Source organism: Drosophila biarmipes, chromosome 3R, assembly GCF_025231255.1.
Source record: "Drosophila biarmipes strain raj3 chromosome 3R, RU_DBia_V1.1, whole genome shotgun sequence".
NCBI classification, from domain to species: Eukaryota; Metazoa; Arthropoda; class Insecta; order Diptera; family Drosophilidae; genus Drosophila; species Drosophila biarmipes.
Window position 1 is genome coordinate 2,592,054 of NC_066616.1, and position 26,905 is coordinate 2,618,958.

At 38.3% G+C, this 26,905-nt stretch overlaps 1 protein-coding gene across 6 annotated transcripts in view; it reads left to right on the plus strand.

Annotated features, from left to right (window-relative positions):
* LOC108036876 (uncharacterized) overlaps positions 1-26,102 on the plus strand; it is a 103,242-nt gene extending 77,140 nt beyond the window's left edge. For 5 of the 6 annotated variants that reach the window (XM_050889348.1, XM_044092717.2, XM_050889347.1 and 2 more), the window contains 7 exons: positions 10,194-10,410; positions 14,463-14,612; positions 21,850-21,993; positions 22,119-22,424; positions 22,930-23,192; positions 23,250-23,517; positions 23,576-26,102. In XM_050889348.1, the coding sequence (XP_050745305.1) occupies positions 10,194-10,410; positions 14,463-14,612; positions 21,850-21,993; positions 22,119-22,424; positions 22,930-23,192; positions 23,250-23,517; positions 23,576-23,931 (1,704 nt within the window). In that variant the 3' untranslated portion in view covers positions 23,932-26,102. The remainder of the gene's footprint in view (positions 1-10,193; positions 10,411-14,462; positions 14,613-21,849; positions 21,994-22,118; positions 22,425-22,929; positions 23,193-23,249; positions 23,518-23,575) is intronic. The other variant, XM_050889349.1, reaches the window with a different exon arrangement.
* Positions 26,103-26,905: the final 803 nt, after the last annotated feature.

Sequence of the window (26,905 nt, forward strand, 5' to 3'; positions counted from 1 at the left end):
CGAGGCACTCGACTTTAGCGTTCTTTCTTGTTTTTTTTTAGCATTGTGCAATGGCTCTCAGGTGTTACTAGTAAAACTATCTTAGGGGCCATTGCTCACGCGAAAAACTTCGCTAGCAGATCTGACATGGGAGATAGCGGTCTGGAGATGAGGCAAACCTCGATTTTTGCTAGAAGGCTTGGAAGCTCTTCAGTAGCCGCGAAATAATGATTCGTACGCTATCATCATAGATTTTCGTTTATTAAAACGCAAACATTCGGAAACCATTACGTGACCGTATTCCCTGATTAGCCCGTTTTGATATAAAACTGGGTTTAGGGAGAGAATCATACTTTCCGAAGACCCGAAATAACTTGTGTGCACACTGTGCATAGACTCTACATGGGCTTTGACGGCACACTCTTCCACTTTTCACCGGGTAGTCGTTGCCCTAAGTGGGCCACTGATTGCGTAGCTGTTGCAACCAAATGGATCCTGAAGCCAAATTGAACGAGATGGATCAAACAACGTGACAATTAGGGATAGGACTGGGCGTTCTAAGGGGAGGTTTCCGTTGCTAAACCTGGTGGGACGAAGGAAAAGTCATCGTATGTCCCTTTTCAAAATTTACTTAGAATTTTGATTGTGCTTTTAGTGTCTATCTCAAGAGAGTCTGTAGTCAAAAGATGATCCCTTTGGATATAAACTAAAATTTCTTTGTGGTTGGAGGTTCGCTTTCTCAATGGAAAGCCCGCCGAATCTAGAGCCCTTTGTAGCCCGCAAACCACTACCTAAGCGTCCTCTGCGGAGTCAGCTCCCGAATGCATATCGCCTGCATACATTTTATATACGAATGACCTTGCTGGATCTTAAATGGATGAGCTGCGCCTTCCAACCGTTGCAGGAAAGCCATGTATTCTCTTCAATTTTTTGAATAGCTGTAGCCATTGAATACCACACGCAGCTTGGTGGTAGTACTTTCCGCGAAAGGTAATATTTAGCAGAATTATGCAAAGGACAGACATCTCTCATATGGTTTTCTGCCGACTGTCCCTTTTTAGGAGTTTACCGTTTCTTAGAAAGTGCTACATCGATCCCGATCAAAATATCTATCTGTGCGCTCTTATTAAACTTTGGATCCGCAACTGGCAGATCGAGCAGATCCCGTAGAAACTGTTGCGGGATCTGACAAAAAGGAATGTTTCCAGCTAATTGCGCACGAACATAATCAGTCTTGCTTATTTGTAGGCTTGGCCTATTCGAAGAACGGATGGTAAACTAACAGAGCTTTTTGGATTCACCGGATACTGTCTGATACTTGAGCTTGATTACTTGATGAGTTATCTTCAATAATTTGAACAGCGGCTTAGAAATAAAAGTTGCCTTCGATTCTGAAACTTTCAGGGGACTAGCTTTGAAATTCGAACCCTGGTGAAAGATGTTAATTATGGTGGTGCCCAGCAAGATGGATCTCGTTTACCTTCATCTGGAGAAATTGTGCATATGTGCGGACAGGATGTTTTCCTTTCTTATAAAGGTCATTTTCTTTGGGTTTCCTTGTCTTGCAAAAACTTACTCTTTGAGATGCTGCACTGGATGCGTAGGCTTTCTGTCGAACGTTATCTATGGCTTCAAAGGTCTGGAGACTTTCTGTAAGAAATGCGTTCAGCTCCGGCCACGTCGGAATCTCGGACATGTTGTGCAGGGACTTTTTCTAAAAAGATAGAGTCAGCATAGGTAGTTTGGAAGAGTACATGCACACCCTAAGTCAATTCCAATTTTCGGTTTGAATTTTTGACATTTTTAATCCCGTGAGGCAACCCTGGATGATGTTTTAAAATTCACGGATATTTGATTTCCAGATTAACGGACTTCACATTGAAATGTATTTTTAATTGGCTATATACCAAAAATTGCTTGTTTTCAAAACGCTCTGTCAGATTAGCCCAGGCAGCCGCAGCCAGAGGACGTATAGGTGTGTTGAGCGTTTATATCCACGATCCAAGTACCATATTTTTCGGAAACGAAATAGCAATAGATCCGGTTGCTGCCGTGCACCCGGTACTTTCAGAGTGCTCTGCCTTGATGGTCCCATAACTCACGTATTTCTTTGCGGAGAATGTTTAGAATCAAAAGATTAGGAGGGACCGGTGATGAAGTACTTACAATTAATTCGTTTACAGCAATTCAGGAAGGTGTTAGAGGCATTTTGACTTTTGCATTTTGACGTTTACAGAATATTCTCGCTTGTATTTATGTCGAAAATAGGAAACACATCCCAATTCTAAAACGGCGAATATAGGTGTCGACACAAATGGAACAAATGGCGATCGCTTTGCCTTGCCATGTTGTGTACCCACCTTAGAGTTTAAGTCTGACTCACTTTTGCTGAGCTCAAATTCCTCGCAACGTCGGTCTAAAAACTTGAGAAGATCATCCACAGACGGAGATTCCAGATCCCGGCTTCCTTCGATCCATTTGCGACGGGTTTCAGCATCGACCTTCCCCAGAATAAAGTGTATAATCCAGCAGTTCCATTGAGTTTGCCCTGCTGCATCCAGACCCCGTACGATTTCGGTGGCTCCGTCCGACACCTTGCGCAGAACTTTTAAATCTGCTCGGGCGGTCGAAGGTAATTTGACAAATGTGATCTCGTATATGTTCTTAAAGACTTGACTCTCCTTGTAGTCGCCAGTGAACAGCTTGATGTTGATTTTTGGCAGTTCATTATGCATTCAAGTTGCTGCCGAGTTTGCCCTCAAACGTGTTTCTTGTTGGTCAGCCAAACGCTCTTTGCGCTACTGTTGTTGTTCCAGAAAACGAACTAGGTTTTCGTTTCCCACTCCTGACGCCATTGATGCGGCCTCGTTAGGGTTACCAGGTCGTCTAAAGTTGCCTTCTCTTCCATTCTCCTAAGCTTTCCAATGACACATATTTCATCAAGCTCCCATTTTGATCCCGCACGTGGATCTTGCGACGCCATTAGCTCTAGCAGCGGTAATAACTTAATTTAACTAAATATTATAATAACACTAAACTAATTTGTGGGGTTTTTAATGTTTTGGATAGCATTATATTGATAAGAACTGGTTGTAATATCTGGTTACTTTAAAGAGAAAGGATTTTTCTTTAGAGACCCTCATGTTGTCCTCAAACAGGCTATCCAGTACTAAAGCAATGTAATGTCGAGGTCCTTCATTCCTTTATATTCATATTTTCTTGATCATTATCACTAGCCGAGTCGATCTAGCCATGTCCGTCGGTCCGTTTGTCCGTCCGTTCATATGAACGCTGAGATCTCGGAAACTATAAAAGCTAGAACAGTCAAACTTGGCATGCAGATTCCTGGGCTTCCTGCGCAGCGCAATTTTGTTTCAGCAAAAATCTGTAGCGACTACAGTTCTTATGATAGAAACAAAATTTTAACTAAAATGTGTTTGCTAAAAAAAATGTGCCATGCCCACTCTAACGCCCACAAACTGTTAAACGCTTATTTTTGTCTGCCGGCCACATAGCATCTACCTGAATATCCGGTAGGTGGCGCCTTATAATATCGCTTTGCTGCTTATATATCTTCATTTCCCTTTTGCTCCCTTAAGCTGAGTAACGGGTATCTGATAGTCGAGGCACTCGACTTTAGCGTTCTTTCTTGTTTTTTTTAGCATTGTGCAATGGCTCTCAGGTGTTACTAGTAAAACTATCTTAGGGGCCATTGCTCACGCGAAAAACTTCGCTAGCAGATCTGACATGGGAGATAGCGGTCTGGAGATGAGGCAAACCTCGATTTTTGCTAGAAGGCTTGGAAGCTCTTCAGTAGCCGCGAAATAATGATTCGTACGCTATCATCATAGATTTTCGTTTATTAAAACGCAAACATTCGGAAACCATTACGTGACCGTATTCCCTGATTAGCCCGTTTTGATATAAAACTGGGTTTAGGGAGAGAATCATACTTTCCGAAGACCCGAAATAACTTGTGTGCACACTGTGCATAGACTCTACATGGGCTTTGACGGCACACTCTTCCACTTTTCACCGGGTAGTCGTTGCCCTAAGTGGGCCACTGATTGCGTGGCTGTTGCAACCAAGTGGATCCTGAAGCCAAATTGAACGAGATGGATCAAACAACGTGACAATTAGGAATAGGACTGGGCGTTCTATAGGGGAGGTTTCCGTTGCTAAACCTGGTGGGACGAAGGAAAAGTCATCGTATGTCCCTTTTCAAAATTTACTTAGAATTTTGATTGTGCTTTTAGTGTCTATCTCAAGAGAGTCTGTAGTCAAAAGATGATCCCTTTGGATATGAACTAAAATTTCTTTGTGGTTGGAGGTTCGCTTTCTCAATGGAAAGCCCGCCGAATCTAGAGCCCTTTGTAGCCCGCAAACCACTACCTAAGCGTCCTCTGCGGAGTCAGCTCCCGAATGCATATCGCCTGCATACATTTTATATACGAATGACCTTGCTCGATCTTAAATGGATGAGCTGCGCCTTCCAACCGTTGCAGGAAAGCCATGTATTCTCTTCAATTTTTTGAATAGCTGTAGCCATTGAATACCACACGCAGCTTGGTGGTAGTACTTTCCGCGAAAGGTAATATTTAGCAGAATTATGCAAAGGACAGACATCTCTCATATGGTTTTCTGCCGACTGTCCCTTTTTAGGAGTTTACCGTTTCTTAGAAAGTGCTACATCGATCCCGATCAAAATATCTATCTGTGCGCTCTTATTAAACTTTGGATCCGCAACTGGCAGATCGAGCAGATCCCGTAGAAACTGTTGCGGGATCTGACAAAAAGGAATGTTTCCAGCTAATTGCGCACGAACATAATCAGTCTTGCTTATTTGTAGGCTTGGCCTATTCGAAGAACGGATGGTAAACTAACAGAGCTTTTTGGATTCACCGGATACTGTCTGATACTTGAGCTTGATTACTTGATGAGTTATCTTCAATAATTTAAACAGCGGCTTAGAAATAAAAGTTGCCTTCGATTCTGAAACTTTCAGGGGACTAGCTTTGAAATTCGAACCCTGGTGAAAGATGTTAATTATGGTGGTGCCCAGCAAGATGGATCTATACCAGTTACTTTGGACTATGGAATCCATGGATTTCTCTTTATATAACCGCTCGTTTACCTTCATCTGGAGAAATTGTGCATATGTGCGGACAGGATGTTTTCCTTTCTTATAAAGGTCATTTTCTTTGGGTTTCCTTGTCTTGCAAAAACTTACTCTTTGAGATGCTGCACTGGATGCGTAGGCTTTCTGTCGAACGTTATCTATGGCTTCAAAGGTCTGGAGACTTTCTGTAAGAAATGCGTTCAGCTCCGGCCACGTCGGAATCTCGGACATGTTGTGCAGGGACTTTTTCTAAAAAGATAGAGTCAGCATAGGTAGTTTGGAAGAGTACATGCACACCCTAAGTCAATTCCAATTTTCGGTTTGAATTTTTGACATTTTTAATCCCGTGAGGCAACCATGGATGATGTTTTAAAATTCACGGATATTTGATTTCCAGATTAACGGACTTCACATTGAAATGTATTTTTAATTGGCTATATACCAAGAATTGCTTGTTTTCAAAACGCTCTGTCAGATTAGCCCAGGCAGCCGCAGCCAGAGGACGTATAGGTGTGTTGAGCGTTTATATCCACGATCCAAGTACCATATTTTTCGGAAACGAAATAGCAATAGATCCGGTTGCTGCCGTGCACCCGGTACTTTCAGAGTGCTCTGCCTTGATGGTCCCATAACTCACGTATTTCTTTGCGGAGAATGTTTAGAATCAAAAGATTAGGAGGGACCGGTGATGAAGTACTTACAATTAATTCGTTTACAGCAATTCAGGAAGGTGTTAGAGGCATTTTGACTTTTGCATTTTGACGTTTACAGAATATTCTCGCTTGTATTTATGTCGAAAATAGGAAACACATCCCAATTCTAAAACGGCGAATATAGGTGTCGACACAAATGGAACAAATGGCGATCGCTTTGCCTTGCCATGTTGTGTACCCACCTTAGAGTTTAAGTCTGACTCACTTTTGCTGAGCTCAAATTCCTCGCAACGTCGGTCTAAAAACTTGAGAAGATCATCCACAGACGGAGATTCCAGATCCCGGCTTCCTTCGATCCATTTGCGACGGGTTTCAGCATCGACCTTCCCCAGAATAAAGTGTATAATCCAGCAGTTCCATTGAGTTTGCCCTGCTGCATCCAGACCCCGTACGATTTCGGTGGCTCCGTCCGACACCTTGCGCAGAACTTTTAAATCTGCTCGGGCGGTCGAAGGTAATTTGACAAATGTGATCTCGTATATGTTCTTAAAGACTTGACTCTCCTTGTAGTCGCCAGTGAACAGCTTGATGTTGATTTTTGGCAGTTCATTATGCATTCAAGTTGCTGCCGAGTTTGCCCTCAAACGTGTTTCTTGTTGGTCAGCCAAACGCTCTTTGCGCTACTGTTGTTGTTCCAGAAAACGAACTAGGTTTTCGTTTCCCACTCCTGACGCCATTGATGCGGCCTCGTTAGGGTTACCAGGTCGTCTAAAGTTGCCTTCTCTTCCATTCTCCTAAGCTTTCCAATGACACATATTTCATCAAGCTCCCATTTTGATCCCGCACGTGGATCTTGCGACGCCATTAGCTCTAGCAGCGGTAATAACTTAATTTAACTAAATATTATAATAACACTAAACTAATTTGTGGGGTTTTTAATGTTTTGGATAGCATTATATTGATAAGAACTGGTTGTAATATCTGGTTACTTTAAAGAGAAAGGATTTTTCTTTAGAGACCCTCATGTTGTCCTCAAACAGGCTATCCAGTACTAAAGCAATGTAATGTCGAGGTCCTTCATTCCTTTATATTCATATTTTCTTGATCATTATCACTAGCCGAGTCGATCTAGCCATGTCCGTCGGTCCGTTTGTCCGTCCGTTCATATGAACGCTGAGATCTCGGAAACTATAAAAGCTAGAACAGTCAAACTTGGCATGCAGATTCCTGGGCTTCCTGCGCAGCGCAATTTTGTTTCAGCAAAAATCTGTAGCGACTACAGTTCTTATGATAGAAACAAAATTTTAACTAAAATGTGTTTGCTAAAAAAAATGTGCCATGCCCACTCTAACGCCCACAAACTGTTAAACGCTTATTTTTGTCTGCCGGCCACATAGCATCTACCTGAATATCCGGTAGGTGGCGCCTTATAATATCGCTTTGCTGCTTATATATCTTCATTTCCCTTTTGCTCCCTTAAGCTGAGTAACGGGTATCTGATAGTCGAGGCACTCGACTTTAGCGTTCTTTCTTGTTTTTTTTTTAGCATTGTGCAATGGCTCTCAGGTGTTACTAGTAAAACTATCTTAGGGGCCATTGCTCACGCGAAAAACTTCGCTAGCAGATCTGACATGGGAGATAGCGGTCTGGAGATGAGGCAAACCTCGATTTTTGCTAGAAGGCTTGGAAGCTCTTCAGTAGCCGCGAAATAATGATTCGTACGCTATCATCATAGATTTTCGTTTATTAAAACGCAAACATTCGGAAACCATTACGTGACCGTATTCCCTGATTAGCCCGTTTTGATATAAAACTGGGTTTAGGGAGAGAATCATACTTTCCGAAGACCCGAAATAACTTGTGTGCACACTGTGCATAGACTCTACATGGGCTTTGACGGCACACTCTTCCACTTTTCTCCGGGTAGTCGTTGCCCTAAGTGGGCCACTGATTGCGTGGCTGTTGCAACCAAGTGGATCCTGAAGCCAAATTGAACGAGATGGATCAAACAACGTGACAATTAGGGATAGGACTGGGCGTTCTATAGGGGAGGTTTCCGTTGCTAAACCTGGTGGGACGAAGGAAAAGTCATCGTATGTCCCTTTTCAAAATTTACTTAGAATTTTGATTGTGCTTTTAGTGTCTATCTCAAGAGAGTCTGTAGTCAAAAGATGATCCCTTTGGATATGAACTAAAATTTCTTTGTGGTTGGAGGTTCGCTTTCTCAATGGAAAGCCCGCCGAATCTAGAGCCCTTTGTAGCCCGCAAACCACTACCTAAGCGTCCTCTGCGGAGTCAGCTCCCGAATGCATATCGCCTGCATACATTTTATATACGAATGACCTTGCTCGATCTTAAATGGATGAGCTGCGCCTTCCAACCGTTGCAGGAAAGCCATGTATTCTCTTCAATTTTTTGAATAGCTGTAGCCATTGAATACCACACGCAGCTTGGTGGTAGTACTTTCCGCGAAAGGTAATATTTAGCAGAATTATGCAAAGGAAAGACATCTCTCATATGGTTTTCTGCCGACTGTCCCTTTTTAGGAGTTTACCGTTTCTTAGAAAGTGCTACATCGATCCCGATCAAAATATCTATCTGTGCGCTCTTGTTAAACTTTGGATCCGCAACTGGCAGATCGAGCAGATCCCGTAGAAACTGTTGCGGGATCTGACAAAAAGGAATGTTTCCAGCTAATTGCGCACGAACATAATCAGTCTTGCTTATTTGTAGGCTTGGCCTATTCGAAGAACGGATGGTAAACTAACAGAGCTTTTTGGATTCACCGGATACTGTCTGATACTTGAGCTTGATTACTTGATGAGTTATCTTCAATAATTTGAACAGCGGCTTAGAAATAAAAGTTGCCTTCGATTCTGAAACTTTCAGGGGACTAGCTTTGAAATTCGAACCCTGGTGAAAGATGTTAATTATGGTGGTGCCCAGCAAGATGGATCTATACCAGTTACTTTGGACTATGGAATCCATGGATTTCTCTTTATATAACCGCTCGTTTACCTTCATCTGGAGAAATTGTGCATATGTGCGGACAGGATGTTTTCCTTTCTTATAAAGGTCATTTTCTTTGGGTTTCCTTGTCTTGCAAAAACTTACTCTTTGAGATGCTGCATTGGATGCGTAGGCTTTCTGTCGAACGTTATCTATGGCTTCAAAGGTCTGGATACTTTCTGTAAGAAATGCGTTCAGCTCCGGCCCCGTCGGAATCTCGGACATGTTGTGCAGGGACTTTTTCTAAAAAGATAGAGTCAGCATAGGTAGTTTGGAAGAGTACATGCACACCCTAAGTCAATTCCAATTTTCGGTTTGAATTTTTGACATTTTTAATCCCGTGAGGCAACCCTGGATGATGTTTTAAAATTCACGGATATTTGATTTCCAGATTAACGGACTTCACATTGAAATGTATTTTTAATTGGCTATATACCAAGAATTGCTTGTTTTCAAAACGCTCTGTCAGATTAGCCCAGGCAGCCGCAGCCAGAGGACGTATAGGTGTGTTGAGCGTTTATATCCACGATCCAAGTACCATATTTTTCGGAAACGAAATAGCAATAGATCCGGTTGCTGCCGTGCACCCGGTACTTTCAGAGTGCTCTGCCTTGATGGTCCCATAACTCACGTATTTCTTTGCGGAGAATGTTTAGAATCAAAAGATTAGGAGGGACCGGTGATGAAGTACTTACAATTAATTCGTTTACAGCAATTCAGGAAGGTGTTAGAGGCATTTTGACTTTTGCATTTTGACGTTTACAGAATATTCTCGCTTGTATTTATGTCGAAAATAGGAAACACATCCCAATTCTAAAACGGCGAATATAGGTGTCGACACAAATGGAACAAATGGCGATTTTGAGGATTTAGGCCCAATAATAATCCCGAATGGTGTTAAAGGAGTTTTTATATCATCTTTTATACCCGATACTCGTAGAGTAAAAGGGAATACTAGGTCCGACGGGAAGTATGTAACAGGTCGAAGGAACCGTTTACACCACCATAAAAAACATATATTCTTGATCGTGATCAATACCTGAGTCGATCTAGCCATGTACGTCTGTACGAATGATCTCTGGGATATTGTGAACTATAAAATGTAAACTATTTGGGTTCCCGAGATTCCTGGGCAGCGGAAGTTTGTTTCAGCAGGTACAACCCTCCTACAGTTTAAGAGCTAGATTCAAAACTGTATCTGAAATATATATAGTATTTTTGAACTATTTTTGAAATATATGCCAAAGGCCACGACCACTCCAAGCCCCACAATCAAAATACTTATCGTAATGGGACCACAGACTGTTGCTGGTTCCGGTTTTTGGGGAAATTAAAAGTCAGTTTATTTCTTGGGTGGCAGAATTCATTTTAAAAATGGCTAGAACTGACAAATATGGTTAATTGGATAAATGTTCTTTTTACTCTATTTTTAGTATTCTTTACTGCAAACTGTGGTAGAGGCCTGCCAAAAGAAAAAGCACTGCAAGTTTAACGGATCCCTGCAATTCTACGGAACGGGCAGTAGCGGTGTGGGCGATTCATCTGGAACAAGCAGTTATTACAGCAGCACGGCTAGCTCCAATTCAATAAACATTGACCCGTGTCCCAAGCGCAAGAAGATTGTAGAAGTTGCTTACAAGTGTCGCCCATGTAAGTAAATTTATCTTTAATATAATAAGTGCCTCAGTATTAATAAAAATTGTATATTTAAAAAAAAAAACTTCTACACTTTTACAAAATCTTCAAAAATAATATGCAATAGTACGTTATAGTTGCTATAGTTGCTTGCTAGTTGATGTTAAAAATTTCTAGGATCTACATGCCTAACTTTAACTCTCTTAGTTTGATAGTTCCCGGGAGCTTCTCGTTCATACAGATAGGTTGGCATTTCTAGATGGCCTCGGCTAGTGTTTCTGACCAAGAATATGGTTATACATATGGTTTATGTGGTTGGAATCGATCAATATGATTATTAAATTTGTTTAATTTTGTTTGCTCACGGAGCAGGAGTTTATATGTCACTATATGTTTATATGTCATATGTCAGAGTTGAAGCGCTTCTGGCCTTCAGTCAATGGGTAGAATTAAAAGATGGTGCACTGATCGTTTTTATATGCCTTGCTTTGTTTCTAGAAGAGCAACGTGCATAGTATTTTTGGCGATAAAATGTTTCTGGCCGATTTTATTGCCCATTTGATCCTTGGCTGCAGTCAATTGATATATTCATACTACTACACTCATTAAAACCGTTGTTTACCGGCTGATATGAGCTTCCAGAATTAGAGGTGATCTCAGTCGTCGTCCAGATAACATACGCTGCAAGCGTAATGTCCACCAAAAATATATGTCTGCGCCTTTATGCGGGACTGAGAGAGAGAATAAACGAGTTAAATATGATGTCTTTCAAAAATTCAAATTTTCGTGATAATTTTTGTGAATCTGCTCGATGTATAACTTACCAAAACGATTCTCCTTAGGCGATAGGATCGGGTTCTAGATCAGTGTGCACTAGTCGACAGCACTTTGATTGCTGATATATGGGCTGAGCCTTTGGTTAATGGTAAATATTCCTTTAGTCTATTAAATTCGAATGCAAGCGACTCACTCTGAAAATATTGCACAATAATAGAGAATGAAGATATGAATTCTGAAACTGATAGAACGTGCTCGTTCTATCGCCGGTCCCGGTCCAGGACCTGCCGTATACAAAACGCTGGTCACAGTGCTTTGCTTCTACTGAAACATTTGGGAAGGTGGAGCAGAAGTGACATTTCAATTTTAGTACCTCGGGAGACAGCTATTGTCCATTTTCTATAGCAGCTTCCTCTAATTGGGAGATTTTCCGCCTGTCGTGGGTTCCTCAGCCGCTAAGTGTTTCACTGCGAAATTCCATTACGGAACGAAATCGTAACTAAGTTGTTTTACTCATCGCGAGCGCGGTTTTGGGATCTACTCTGGATATGAAGGTGTGAAATATCATTGCTTTGGCTATAATACTCTCGTTGCCGAGCGATCTGGTAAGCTATTCTTGTTCCTAACGCTTCCTGTTTTAAACAGGACCGCAAATGATTGACTTTTCGACATTGGATCGTCGGTGTTTATTTAATAGCTTAAACAAAACCTACACAATTTGAAAACGCGGGGTAGTTGCCGTCGACGAAGTTTTATATTCTACTGTTGCTTTGAAGGACTTAAGGACTTCTTTCAGACCGATTGGAATTCGAAATTAATTCTTAGCTAATATACATAAATCCTACAATTCTTCTCGAAATGCTAAGTGTATCTGTTTAAAGAGGTCACAAGGAACTAGGCAAGGTAGCTTATGTATGTGTTTGGTATGGGCTGATGACTGAAAGCAAAATGTGTACAATTGTAAGTAATAAAGTTTTCATGTATGCCTAAAAAGTTAACGTGGCAAAAAAAATTGTTATTACTTATAAATTATGTGATACATTACGAAAATCCTGCATTATTTAATTTAAGTTACAAAGGCTTGCCACTCCTGCTAATGAGTCCCAGAAGTCCCAGAAGGAAAGATTTATCGTGCAACAAATGCTTTAATCGCTGCTACTATATGTGCCATAAATTTGGTAGAAAATTAAATATAACGGTCTTTGTATAATTTTGGCATTAATTTTTCGACCCTCTGTATGTCAGCTATATATTGTCAACCCAAAACACCTCTTAACGAGGTGTCAGTCACGCACCATCAACATACATAATTTTGTGACGCATGATGCTAATACATTCGACTAAATAAATACACGTTATAAAATGTTTTCATTCTGCAAAATATTTAGGCTTCTCGCATCACAGGTTTACTTAATTTATTAATTATTTTATGTTTATTGTCATTCGACGTGTATTGTCAGTAATTATAAAACTAGTTTAAAAGTCGGGGGCACTTATCGGCACCGACTCTAGCAGGAAAACAATTTATTTTGCTGCCTTAAACCTTAAATCTTGTATTTATGAAAAATCGAAAATATTGGTAAAACTATTTTAAAAGAATTTGACATGTTAAAATTGGATGAACTTACTTTCTGCTCAATTTTAGGTTCATGTTTACTTAAATTTTATTATTCACTTTTGATTTTTTCAAAACTCTGCCTAAAGAAATAACATAAACCTTCTAACGTTGGTCGATACTAAAATTCAAATGTCAGGCGCAATTCTTTTCTTTACTGAAAAGTTAAATTAGTTTTCCAATTGTCACTATGTAACGAAAGCATAAAAAATTATAAGATCGACCCACTATGTCAAATTAAAATCAAGATTATTATATGCCAGTTGTTATAAATGGTGAAACAGTTTTAAGTTAAACACAAATAAAAATTTAATTAAAATCACCTATCATAGGGATCAATTTGGAGATTAATAATCCAACTTCCTCAGATAGGAACGATTTAGAGAATGGCAGATTTCGCAAAAGAGTGTGGTGGCTCTTTCCAGACTTGTGGCAGTGATGGCCACTGCGACAGAAGCCTGTGGAAGCCTATCAATTGAAGAAGTATTTGTGGGTGTGTATTTTCAGTATAAGTTTTTTGGCACTAGGGCACTTCAGTAAAAGATGGATAGTTTGGCAAGCTCGGCAATAATAGGATTTAATTCATGCAAGTGATTCAGTTGTGATCTCTTGTGCACTTCTGGATCTGAGAACAACCGTTTGCTTTGGATTCAGGCCCGGCGATGTTCTACCTTCATATGTTCAGCAGGATTGGGTTCCAAGTCTTAATATTAATATCGGAGAGCTGTAGGATGTTATGCACCCGTAATACTGTGCTAAAGTTACTTTAGGGCTTCTTCGGAAGAGCTATGATTTTTCGTTGCTTCTTACAAAGCCACAACCGTCACAGCGAATAGCTGGCGAACAATCTGGCTAGTTTCGGAAAGGAAAAACAAATTGAATTGGCAGATGGAAGGTGAAAGGTACATTATTTCGGCATCAAACGACTGATTATAAGCCCAAGAGCAAGTTAAAGTTCACCTGGAAGGAAACTGCCTCTCGGATGTTCCAGTGCACTGTTCGAAAAGCTAGGCGCCTTGGCGCGGACAGCACGTATAAATTATCTCCTAGACCAAGTTAGAGAATCACGGTATGTCAGAACCATGGACATAACAGATGGGTACTGGAAAGTTTACGGAGTTCACGGTGCCAGGAAAGGGTATCTTTCAGTGAAGAACAATTCCACCTTCGGCCTATTCTGCAAGGGCGTAAAATGGGTGCGGACGCATGACCACCCAACTTTTTTTCAAATATATTATCTTTAATATCAAAGTTAGTTTAGTATTACCGTTATACACGTTAATGCGTAGAAGATGTATTTCCGACTCTATCTTCTTCGTCAGGATCACTCGCCAAATCGATCTAGCGATGTCAGTCTGTCTGTTCGTATGAACGTTTAGATCATGGAAATTATAACAGCCATTTTATAGGATTAAATATGCAGATTCTTTGGTTTCATTGGTAGTTTTAAAGATTTTGTAAAATTGTTAGTGGGATATTTTTCTTATTATCAATATTCGTTAAAAATGTATAAGCATATATAGGGGCGTGGTGTGCGAGGTGTGCAATTTTGAGAACAGTCGCTTGGTTACGCAAATATCTTTATTGTCCTTATACATAATAGGTATTTAATAGAATATTATACCGTTCTGTCTTACTTTAAATTTCATAAATGTTATATTTTAATATATTTTAGATGAGTTCCGGAGTAAAGTTGCCTGCCACAATGACGTGGCTCAACTGGAGTGCAATCCTTATTCCCGGATAGCCGTATATAGCGCCAGTTTTGGAAGAACCGAGTATGAAAGCATTCAGTGCCCCCAGCCGCAAGGGGTTCGCGAAGAAAGTAAGTACGCGGCATCAAAGCCATCACAACCATTGTGGTAGGCCTTTTTATCACCAATGTCAACAATTCGTTACGTTCAATATAAACGTGGCTTGCAAAAAATTAAGGGGGAGTGGGGTAGGCAATAAAGATTTGGTTAGGCAAGCAGCTATTAAAAGAAGTCTTCATCATGAATAAAGCCTGTTCTTTTATATTTTGCTAAAATATTTTTTAAGCTATCAATTATTGGTCTAACAATGTTTATAAATAAACATTTGTTGTAAGTGGTATTTTGTTAAAAAAAATTAATTTTTGAGTGTGTATAAGGTTTTTATTACATTACCAAGAAAGAAGCTGATAGTATTTAAATCTCAACCTTGTAGTGTCGCCATCTGTGTTCTAAGGTACCTTACCTTACCTTATCTATGCACCTCAACTATCAATCTAATAAGCTTTATAAAATAAAAGAGTTTTAATTGGGACAACTTAAACTTATCAAGGAAGGCAGCAAACTTCGGAAAGAAAAGTTTTTTAACCCGTAAAAACATAGCTTGTGCAGAGACTTTCGATTTTTAAAAAATTATTGTAATATTGTAGATAAATTAAGATAAGAAAAAAACCTCTCAACGAGGTAAGGTGTTGTGACGATCATGCAACACCAATATATAATTTTTTTGTTACAAAAAATGCCTTTACATTTGACCGAATCAATACTCTTTTTAAAATTTAATGTATCATTAGTTGTTTAGTCTCTGGGCCCTAAAATTAAAAAGGGATGCATACAAGCCCAAAAACAATAGGACAGCTATTTGCATTATTGAAGGTCCCTAAAATCATGTTTTTTTAATTAATTTTGAACGGGGCATCGAATTTTACCGGTTCTCAATTCTCAATAAGAATTCAACTAGGTTAATATCGGGGCATTTATCCCCACCGTCCCCGTCAGGTGCAATAATGCTTTTATCTATTAGATATTAAAAATATCAAAACAAAATCTCAAACACACGGATCTGTCACAAACGCCACGTAGCCATACATTGAAATCGCGGATAAGTGTCGCATTACAATATTGTTTTCCTCTTTATATTTAATGGGAGTATGCCCCTTTAGCAAGAACATCGGCAATGATATAAGATGAAATGTATTGTCATTTTATCCTAAGAAACAGAGGCGTCTAATAGTCGAGGCACACGACTATATTTGAGATTGCAGGCACTCGACTGTAGCGTTCTTACTTGTTTCTAATATACATTTCTACTTCCCCATATTCTCGTCCAACAAAATTATAATTTTAAAAGACTGATATAAAATCTCAGATTAAAAGCAATATCAATTATAGATGACACTAAAAAAACTACAAATAGTCTGGTAAGCCACCCGATGTTCACAATATGAGGTGGCTCGTACTTATTTTAATGTTGTCAATTCTCAGTGTTATTTGATGTACTTAAATCGATGTTAACTTGTAATATGAAAAAATTAAGGCTAAACAAAAGTCTTCAGCATTGCCTTTATCGGTATGATTAAGCGCTTTGACTTATTTGGCTAAGTTCCTTAAAATTACTTAGAGTTCGCTTTTTTTGTTCTAATCACTTAGATCGGTAAAATTGTATTTGTGTTAACGAATGTTCTCTTTCAAAAAGTTTAAAAACTAGAAGCCAGATGGAGTCCCTGGGTGTTAGCTTAAGTTTTGTGCTTGCACCATTTGTAAACTGATTATTAAATTTTCTCATTTTTTTATTCTATCATCTTTTCTGCCTGTTGGTAATTGAAGAGATGCAGGCACTACAGCCTTTCGCGAATTGTGGGCGTTTCATTGGGCGACAAACTTGCATGCTAGGTTCCATTCTAGCTTTTATAGTTACCGAAACCTCACCTAGATCGACTTGGCTAGTGATCCTGATCAACAATATATATACTTTATCTTCTGCCTTTTGCATACTTTTCGACGAATCTTGTATACCTTTCACTCCTCGAGTAACGTAACTCAGAACTAATTAAAAAATGTTATTTCCAAGCTTAGAAGGTTATTCGTTAAGAAACACCAAAGTATATAATTTTTGCATATTTTCCGACTAATTTTCATATCGTTTCAATGGCAGCTATATGATATAGTCGCCCGATTTTGATTAAATTTAATTCAACGTTCAAATCCAATTTTAAAATGTTATTTCCAAGCGTTGAAGGTTATATGTTAAAAAACACAGAAGATAAAAAAGCAAAAGTTATCCCCAGGAAAAATGTATCATTCGAGAAATGTTGCAAAACTTAAAAAGAAACCTTTTATTTTGATTATAGATCAAGAAAAAAGTTAACTTCGGCAAGCCGAAGTTTGCATATCCTTGCAGATATAAGAAATAATCAACTCTAGTAAATAAATTGTTTCCCGATCGTTCCTATGACAGGTATATAATATAGTCGTCCGATCTTATTAAAATTTAATTCGAAACTCAGAACTAATTAAAAAATGTTATTTCCAAGCTTAGAAGGTATACTCTAGGAAACATCAAAGTATATAATTTTTGCATATTTTACGACTAATTTTCCGATTGTTTCTATGGCAAATGTTATTTCCAAGCATAGAAGGTTATAAGTCAAAAAACACAGAAGATAACATTTGTTCATATTATTTTACCATTCATTTTCTGATCGTTCATATGGCAGGTATTGATACTGTCGTCCGATTTTGATAAATTTTAATTTTAATTAAAAAATGTTATTTCCAAGCCTAGAAGGTGATATGTTAAAAATCACCAAAGATATACTTTTTTTAAAGTTTTCCTCGATAGTTCCTATGGGAGCTATAAGATATAGTTGTCCTATCCGGCAGGTTCCGTCTTATATACTACCTGCAATACAAGGAAGACTTTTGAGAAAGTTTCAGCCCGATAGCTTTAAAACTGAAAGACTAGTTTGCGTAGAAACGGACGAACAGACGGACGGACGGACGGAATCAAATGGAGTAGATTTTTGTTTTTTTGACCTTTCTTCATGATATACAATTTGGGTTATTGGAGCTCCGCATTTATGTATATCAATTTAATTATACACGATACACGTAAAGTAAAAGGGTATGTTAAAATATCTTAAGGAAGGAAGCGCTCCCGACCCCATAAAGTATATATATTCTGGATCACGACCACTAGCCTAGTCGATCTAGCAATGTCCGTCTGTCCGTATAAACGCTGAGATTTCGGAATCTCTAAAAGCTAGAGCAGTGTCTCTTGGCATGCAGATTCCTGAGCTTCCTGTCACGCCCCTAATGCCTAATGCCAATTCGATTGACTCTAAAAAATAGTTTACAACGTTCACTCTTATTTCCAGTGTTTAGACTGACTTTTTACCATCGGGAGTATCACAGGAATATATGCTTACATACATTTTCCCCAAATTTTACCCACCGATATTTCTGTGACACCCTGTTATATTAGGTTGTCAAAAGGTCTTGCGGTATTTTCGCTAGTTATCGTCCCAGTTATCGTCACACCTTTTGTGGAAAGCTTTTTTCGCGCGCAAACACTTTTTTGATTGATTATTTTTTCTTTTTAGTCATTCGTGATTTATAGCGTTGCAAACATGGAGCAAAATAAAGAGAAAAAACGGCATATTTTACAGTACTACTACGATAAAAGCAATAGTTCATCTCAAGTCGCCAATAAGATTCTTGCAGTTTATAGACCCGATACAGTTTCCATTTCCACCGCACAACGATGCTTTTAACGTTTTTGTTCTGGTGTAGAGATCGAAAGAGACCACCATAGTAGCAGCTGTAGCATCGAAGAAGAGAAGAAGCTTGGAGTCACTTCACTTTTTTGAAAACCAAATATTATAAAGCATAAAGTCCGAATGCATACACAAAATTTCTTTCGACTTAAATTTCCCATGCTTTTTTTTTAGTAATTTTTGTTACTAAACCTTTCAGCGTTTACACGGCTATATCGGTTTGAACTCAGCAATAAATATCTAGCAACATAAATTCAGGTGGGTTAAGATGTTTGTTACGTTCACATTTACAGAGCGTTCAGTGAATATCAAAAAGTACAGTTCATTATATTGCGAACATATAATTCATTTTAGAAATATTTAGAACAATTGGTAGAAAATGACGAGATGGCCTTACAGGGATGGATAACTGTAATAGACCGAGAAGGTAGCTTGAATTTACGAGTCCAGTGATTATTTTGTGAAGGAACATAACACCGTGGTAGGTCTAACGATCGTTGAAGGAGGGTAGGTTCAGTCGACACAGTCTAACCGCGTAAGATGGTAGGTTACGATGGGTTTCCCGGTTTAAACCACGTAGTGCAAGCAAAAGGAATTGTTTTTGTACGGATTCGAAAAGGTCCTGATGCTTGGCATATACCGATGACAAAACATACGAGTATATCAGGATTGGCCGAACCAAGAAAATTTATAAGTGTTTCGTCTTTATGTAACTCTAAAAAGAAGAGGTCCCTGGTGGCTTCCTTTCCAAACACCAAAGGTCTCGTGGACAAGGTTAAAAATTGAGCTTTTAGCTACTTTCTGAGTCTGGTTCAATAAATCCACTTATCAATTATAATTAATGGTTTACGGAATCGAAAGCCTTACTGAAGACTGTATGAATTACATCAGTTTGATAATTAATTTTAAAGGCGTTTCTGATGATTATAATAAGTTCCACAAGATTCGTAGACGTTGACCTTTATTTCATAAAGCCATGCTGAGTCGGGGATATAACTGAACTGCATTGGTGCTGTAGCTGAGTGGTAATCAACTGTTTAAAAACTTGGGAATTGCACTCAGTTTTGCAATACCACGGTAGTTTTTAATATTTGATTTAATTCCTTTTTTATGAAACTTCTAAACTTCAGGGAAATAAAATTGTGGAGGGGACATCTGAAAAAGCTTAGATAACGGTTAGCACAAAGCATCAGAACAGTTTTTTATAACACACTCTGTACAAGATCAGAGCCCAAAGAGAAAGATGACTTGACCGTTTGAAGGTTTTGAAAAACGTCATCGTCACTGATAAGTGGCATAAAAACACAGTTGGAGTGCGGGAGATGGTAACTAATAGATGAGTACCTGGAGTGATAATATTAGGCAAATAAGTTAGCAATATCGGAAACACAAAAGGCGGATCAAGTATCAAAGTGAATACAGGATGGATCCAAGAACATTTCGATCAATCGAGGGCAACCAAGAAATGGCAGGTAGGTTAAAATCGATAAGATGATCGTTATGGCCAACGGTTGGATGAAGACTCTAATACTATAAGACTAGTATCAGACCGAGAGGGGAATTTACGAGCATGATATAAAAACATAATTGTGAACCTGAATACGAACAGCAACAAACTATAATGTATTGTCCGAACCGATCATCGAAATAAGTTAAGAGAGGCCTTGAAGGTAATAAGAACAGAGCCGCAAAGGCGAACTGACTAACTTACATAATTTCCTGCACATATTTCGCAATCCGGCTCAGAGGAATAAAGCCACGTTTCAGTAAAAGCAATTACATTGGCATGAAAGAAGACATTGCAGTAACCTGACGTAACATACTCGTGAACGATGACATGAACAAGACATATAGTGGCATTATGAGCCTTATCAAAAAAAGATATTTTACGTATCTGGTTAAACTTTAACTAAAATAGGCTACGTCTGCTTCAACCAACGAGGGCTTACTGATAGTTAAACGATGTGACCCAAGTGTTAGATCACAAACAGAGCCAAGAGCAGCAAATCACGACGTAGAAATGTCAGCAAATTAAATTCGAAATTGAGAACTAACAAAAAAAATGTTATTTCCAAGCGTATGAAGTGTATTTTAAAAAACACCAAAAATATAATTTTTTGATATTATTTTCCAGCCAATTTTTGATCCTTCCTATGGCAGCTATATGATATAGTCGTCCGATTTTGATAAAATTTAATTCAAAATTCAAAACATATTAAAAATTGTTATTTCCAAGAGTAGGAAGTTATATGTTAAAAAACACCAAAGATATAATTTTTCATATTATTTTCTTACCAATTTTCCGATTGTTCGTATGGAAGCTAGATTATATAGTCGTCCGATCTTAATGAAATTTAATTCGAAATTCGCAGCTCATTAAAAAATGTTATTTCAACAACAAAGATATAATTTTTTTTTAAATTTTTTCCGGTATTTTCTTTGAGACCTTTTAGATATAGTCGTCCGATTCGGTTGGTTCCTACTTAAATAATACCTCCAATAGAAAGAAGACTTTTGGAAAAGTTTCAGTCCGATAGCTTTAAAACTAAAAGAATAGTTTGCGTAGAAACGAACGGACAGACGGACATGGCTAGGTCGACTCGTCTAACGATACTAATCAAGAATATAAATACTTTATGAGGTCGGAAACGTCTCCTTCACTGCGTTGCAAACTTCTGACTGAAATCATTATACCCTCTGCAAAGGTATGCTGCCACGGCCCCAAATTGCAAAAGTTCGTGAGTATAAGCGCTGAAATATTGGCTGTCCGATATATATACTTGAGCTTTGTACGCAGCTCAAGTTTTTCTTTCCGACGATCTTAATTTCTTCTGCTAACACGGATTTAAAAACGTAGGTCAAATAAAACGAGCTTTTGCGAGTTTTCTTCATTTGATACAAATGGTTTCAAGAATTATTTTTAGACTAACGGTATTTACACTAGGAAGTCTCTTGGTTTGTACCTTTTTCATTATTTATTATGATTTTTTTGGTCCTTATAAAGTTACGTTTACTTATGTACTTTCTTAAATAAATTTTGTCAACTTTATGATGAGCCTCTCTTCATAATAATACTAAGTTCGTCGGAAAGTATATTACAGGTAAAAGGAAACGTTCATAACCACTCAAGGTATATACACTCTTGATCAGGATCAATAGCAGAGTCGATCTGACAAAAACACCTCTTAACGAGGTAAAAATATAGTGACGACCGCAGCTTCCACAATCGAAAGTTCGTATATCAACTTCTGTTACGAAAATGCAATATATAAGCTACTAAATAAAAACACTTTCTTATTTTTTAGATAGATAAAATAAAATGACCGATCATTTTTTTTAAGTCTGCAATCCTTTTAGTTTCTGCAATACTTTTCGCTTGTAACAGTCAGACAATCACAGTATCATTCCATAGTGTATATATAGTGCGCTTTGCCACTACGTGGACTTCCATCTACAGTGATATACTGTGTTTATATTCACACTCCACATACAAATTTTTATTGTTACTCCTACTTTCGCTTCTTGTTTAATACAGCGTGTCTCGCATCTTATGCCACGGAAACTGTAATGCAAATTTGCCATGGAAGACGGCGATGCAACCTCGCAGCAGACGCAAACACATTCGGAAATCCTTGCCAGCCAAATTCTCGAATGTATTTGAAGGTTGTTTATACATGCGGTAAGTAAGAAACATAGGTCAAACTTCATATCTTTATACAAAATCAAAAGTAGGGCAGTTTTATACTGTTTAATGTTGGATTTATGTCAGCCATTAAAACTGTTTCTTTTTTCGCTCCTATACAGTGCCGAAGCAAGTTCTTAAGGAAAGCAGAGAGTCGGAAGTGGAGCCTGACGAAGCTGAGGACTTAGATGGCGATATGAATGATCTCTACGACGATGAGCTGATCTACAAGGAGTCAGAAGCTATTCCCAAGCTATACAGCAATACAACCACGGCAAGGGACGGCAATGGCACCAGCTCTCCCGGGTCGGGAACCAGTGTTTACTTGTCGGGCAACCAGGCCATATTGAATAGCTCTCAGGTTATAGATGGCGATAGAAGTGGTGTGAATACTGTGATGACACACAGTGCTGACTTGAGTCTAGAAGGTATGTTAGTGAAAACAACGAAAAGTTCGTAGACAAACAGTATGATCCCTTTTTGAACAGTAAATCAAAATACAACTTTACAGTCGAGTGCCTCGGCTATCAGTTACTTGCTTATCAGCTTTAAATAAAATTTATCCAATACATTCAAAACTTACCTTACCTTCGTGGGAGTTGGAAGGTAACTTTAAGATATAGTTTTCGGAGATCGCCATTCCGCTGCACTAGAAATTCTCTGACATTGTTAATTTTATTGAAATTGAAAGCGAACTATAGGTATCTTAAGGTTGAGCCATCGACTATAGCTTCTCTTCTAGTTTTAGATTTGTTTGGTATTGGTCCCACAGAAACTATAAGCACAAACAGGGCAAAAAGGGTACTTGTATTTATGGAACAATTCTTCTAATTTTCAAATGTTTTTTTTTATATTTTATCCCAAACCTAACAACGGTCCATTATAACAACGTTAATAATTGATTTACATTTATTTGTTGTTTTATTCTTATAGAAGACCAGGAACGTCTATTTTTATATCTTATTGTCTTGGGATCTCTGGGAGTGCTATTCTCCATAGCAATTTTTGCAACTAGGCTAGTACTTCAAAAGCGCATTCTTACCACTGACGCGCACTTAAACTCCCTGACCAAAGAAAGGGAAAGAGCACTTGAGGAGGCAACTATACAGAGCGGCTTCAACGATACAATCTCAGAAATAGACGCCGACATTGACCTGAAAACTCCTCTGCCATTACCCAGTGTGTCTAAAACAGAGGTAAGTAATGTTGAATTAGAGCGTTCATCGTCAACATATTTTCCTACCACCACTTAGAACTACCTGACGTACGCTCCAGCTAGCAGCCTTTACGCTGGTGTGTCTTCCAACCATTTACCTCCAGTGAGTAGGCCGGGACCTGCTGCTGAGCTAATGGCAAATTCACTTTTAATGGCGACTCGTCAGTCCCCTGACATTATCGGCGTAACCGAAGGACCTTTTGTTACTACGAGTGTTGGCAGTGCAGGCGGCCAGGGTCCGGTGGCGGGCATTCTGACGTCGGCTATTGTGATTGGAACTAACGCTTCCACTAACAGTCCAATGAGTAAGTAATATCCCCGATGCACTTCGATTGTTATTCCAATGTCGTTTCCTCTTGCAAGGTACTATGGTACCTATTACCTCGTTGGGTCCCTATGCGACTGCGCCAGCACTTAGAGGAGGGTATATCATAAACGCCGAAAGCATGGGTATGCTGCAACGGCCAAAGAGTACGCCCACACCGCCGAACTTGTTGACCGGAAGCTCGCCATCGCACCAATCGCAACAAAATACGATATCTTCGCCCCTAGCAGTGAATGTAAGCTCACAGGGTAATGTGTCCATATCTGGTCCCAGCACATCGACAATGCGGCGCGGAAAGCCAACCAATTTGCCACCGCAGCTTTCCTATGACGGAACCGCCCCACGCACTTTGTCAACCGGCGTGGCCGTTGGCTCACAATTTTACTATGGATGACAAAGTACATTGGATTGCGCTCCTCACATGTGCACCACAGATTTGGGTGTGGGAATACGCGTGACTCCCTGCGTGACGCAGAAGTCAGCCGAGGTGGTAGATCCTTCAAGCGAAACCTTTGCTGTATCTTAGCCTTTGACTTCATTAATGCCAGGCTCCTCAAGTTGTGCATAGGGGAAAATTCTGAGAAAATTTCTGTTGTTTTTTCCGCTATAAGGTATCATCAGAGTCAAAGTAAAAATAGCTAATATCTTATTACTGCCTCTAAATTGGAAATAGAATAAATCGATGCAGTTTTAACCTCGGACAAATACCGGAAAGTTTATAAAGCTAATAAATAAGTTGAATTTCGAAATTCATTTGTCACTTTAAGACAATGTCAATGGTACTAAAAACGGAATATATCTTGACAAAATGTTCAGGCTGTCTTCGAAAAATATTGTTTATATTCACGATAGAAAAAATCAAGTAACTGCAAATGGGTCGCACACATAAGGATAAATGCCGTGAAAAATTATAATAGCTCAAGCAAAAGGGGTTGGTGGTGTCACAATTGCTTGCCCTTATCCGAGTTGCAGTCTTGGCGTGGCACATCTGAGAAGTTAAATGCTGACCAGTACAGATCGATAATACTCTTTAGTATCAAAGTTTACTTGGAAGGCATTGTAGGTGAAATTCTTAGGCGCGTAGACCAACTATTGCAATGTAATGTGTGGGCGTAAGCTGTATAAGGCATTACTAGCCTTGTCCCGAGCATGGCTGGGCAAAATGTTAATGAATTGTCCATACACGCCAAAGTCATTATGGTTCATTACCAATCCTATAATTATATTTAGTCATTGGAACCTGATTTTATACCATATCCATAAAAACGTATATTAATATATCCTTGCAGACATCATTAACATTATTCATAACAGATCCATTTATTTAATTTATACATTGGTCTCCGATTTTATGTTATTTTCACAAAAATGTATTTTTTTAATGCGTTGCAGAGGGTATAAGGATTTCACTCACTGCAGGCAATGAAGGAGACATTTTCGTTCCCATAAATTATTAATGTTTTTAATCTACATTACTAGACCAGTCGATCCAACCATGTACGTCTGTCCGACCGTCTATTCGTTTATACCATAGGAATAAATTAAAACAGATTAAAAAAGGAAAGAAGATAACTTAGACTTATGTGTTTTTTTTTTTGACAAATTTTAAAAAAAATCAGACTTTATCATATAACTGCTCTAGTAAAGCTCGGATAAGTGTTACTATCAAAATAATATAAAGATCGTTATATTTAATTTTTGGTAAATATATATGGTTGTAAATTTAATCGGAACATTATCTTTAAATTTCAGTAATAAATTTTTAATTTCTCAAAATGCTCTGTACATAAAATACTCCCGATGGAAGACTTGCAAGGGTAGAGAAACTTAAGTTTGCTTCCTTTATTTTTTTATTTAGGTGTGTTTGTTTGGTGGTTTTCTGTAAACTGTCAAGTGCCTTCCTAATTAGTATTTAAGAGTGTAGTATTCGTTTTCTTAAAATTAAAAGCCATCGCAGGAGCCGGTAAATAGGTCAGATAAAAGAAGAGACACATTGCATAGTAAAATTAATTTATAACAAAATGTAAATAAGAATATTTCTGGTCATGATATTCGAATTGATGGAAATTTAAATAAAATGACTGGCTGGAGTTAAATATAAAAAATACGGATGTCCACAGTTCTCAAATACCGTATTTTTTAATGTGTATATAAAATTATTAATATAGGTCGGACTTAATATATAAGATTAGTCACAAATCATAGCTGGTATTTATGAACAAAAATGTTAAAGCAAATGGAAAACATTTAAGAAACTATACCAATGTTGTTAGGACACGTTAACATAACTAATTTAATTACCTTACAGCTATGCCAAAGTATTGGTAATAGAATATTCTAATTTTTTAAAACAAAAATTTTGAATTTCGCATGAAAACCAAAAATTAATATATGAAATAGTCACGTTGTGTGTGAATTGTAAAAAAGTGTTTTGTTGGACATTTTCTTCATATGTGTATGTATTGTAAATTTTATACGATTCATTTTAAAGAAATCAATAAACTATATATAGAAATAACATTTAATTGTAAATTTATAAAAAATCGCCGTAAACTACTATATAAATATATGCCTTTTATTTATATTTATTAATTGGTAAGTAAATCAACTTCAAATATAAAAACATATACATTTCAGGTGCTACTAAGCTTTCGAAACTGTCAATGTTTTAGAAATCTATATGTATTGCTCAGTATTAATTGTCGACGTTGTAAGTTGCCTTTAGTACCAAAAAAAAAGTTTCACTTGTAAATCGCCTTGTGAATACGGAGTGACATGTTAGCTTTCACGAGTGAAGAACAAGTGATGCTCCATATAGAAAATTGTATGGGATATTCTCTTTTTCACGAGTGAAAGTTCAAATGAAACTTTTTTGAAGTCACTCCGGACTTCACTTTTTTCTTATACTCATTTGTTTTTTATGTTCATCATCGCCTTCTTTAAAAATTTGTCTGAGTTCTCGGAATTCCTGACCAAGGCTGCTAGTGTTCTACTTGTATATATTACTTGTTTATTTACCTTTCCTAAGGTATAGCGAATCCGTTAAGTAGATAGTCGCCGCGCTTTTTTCTGATCTTCCAGAGCTCGAACGTCAGCCTGATACCTGGCGAAAATTCGACTAGGCGAATGGGCTAACGTTTCCAAACTGGATTGCTATGAAAATATGTTGACGTGTCCTTTGCCATTGGACCGACTAGAGACAAGTGTATCGGCTTAGATCAATTTGGTTTGTAGCTGTAATAAACTTTATGTGCCGCCGAGGACTGGTAGACAGATTAAGAAGCAACAATAAAAATATCTTTATAAGCTTTGATCGTGGGGCTAGTATACTGTCACGGAAGTTGCTCCCTAGAAGATGATGAGAGACA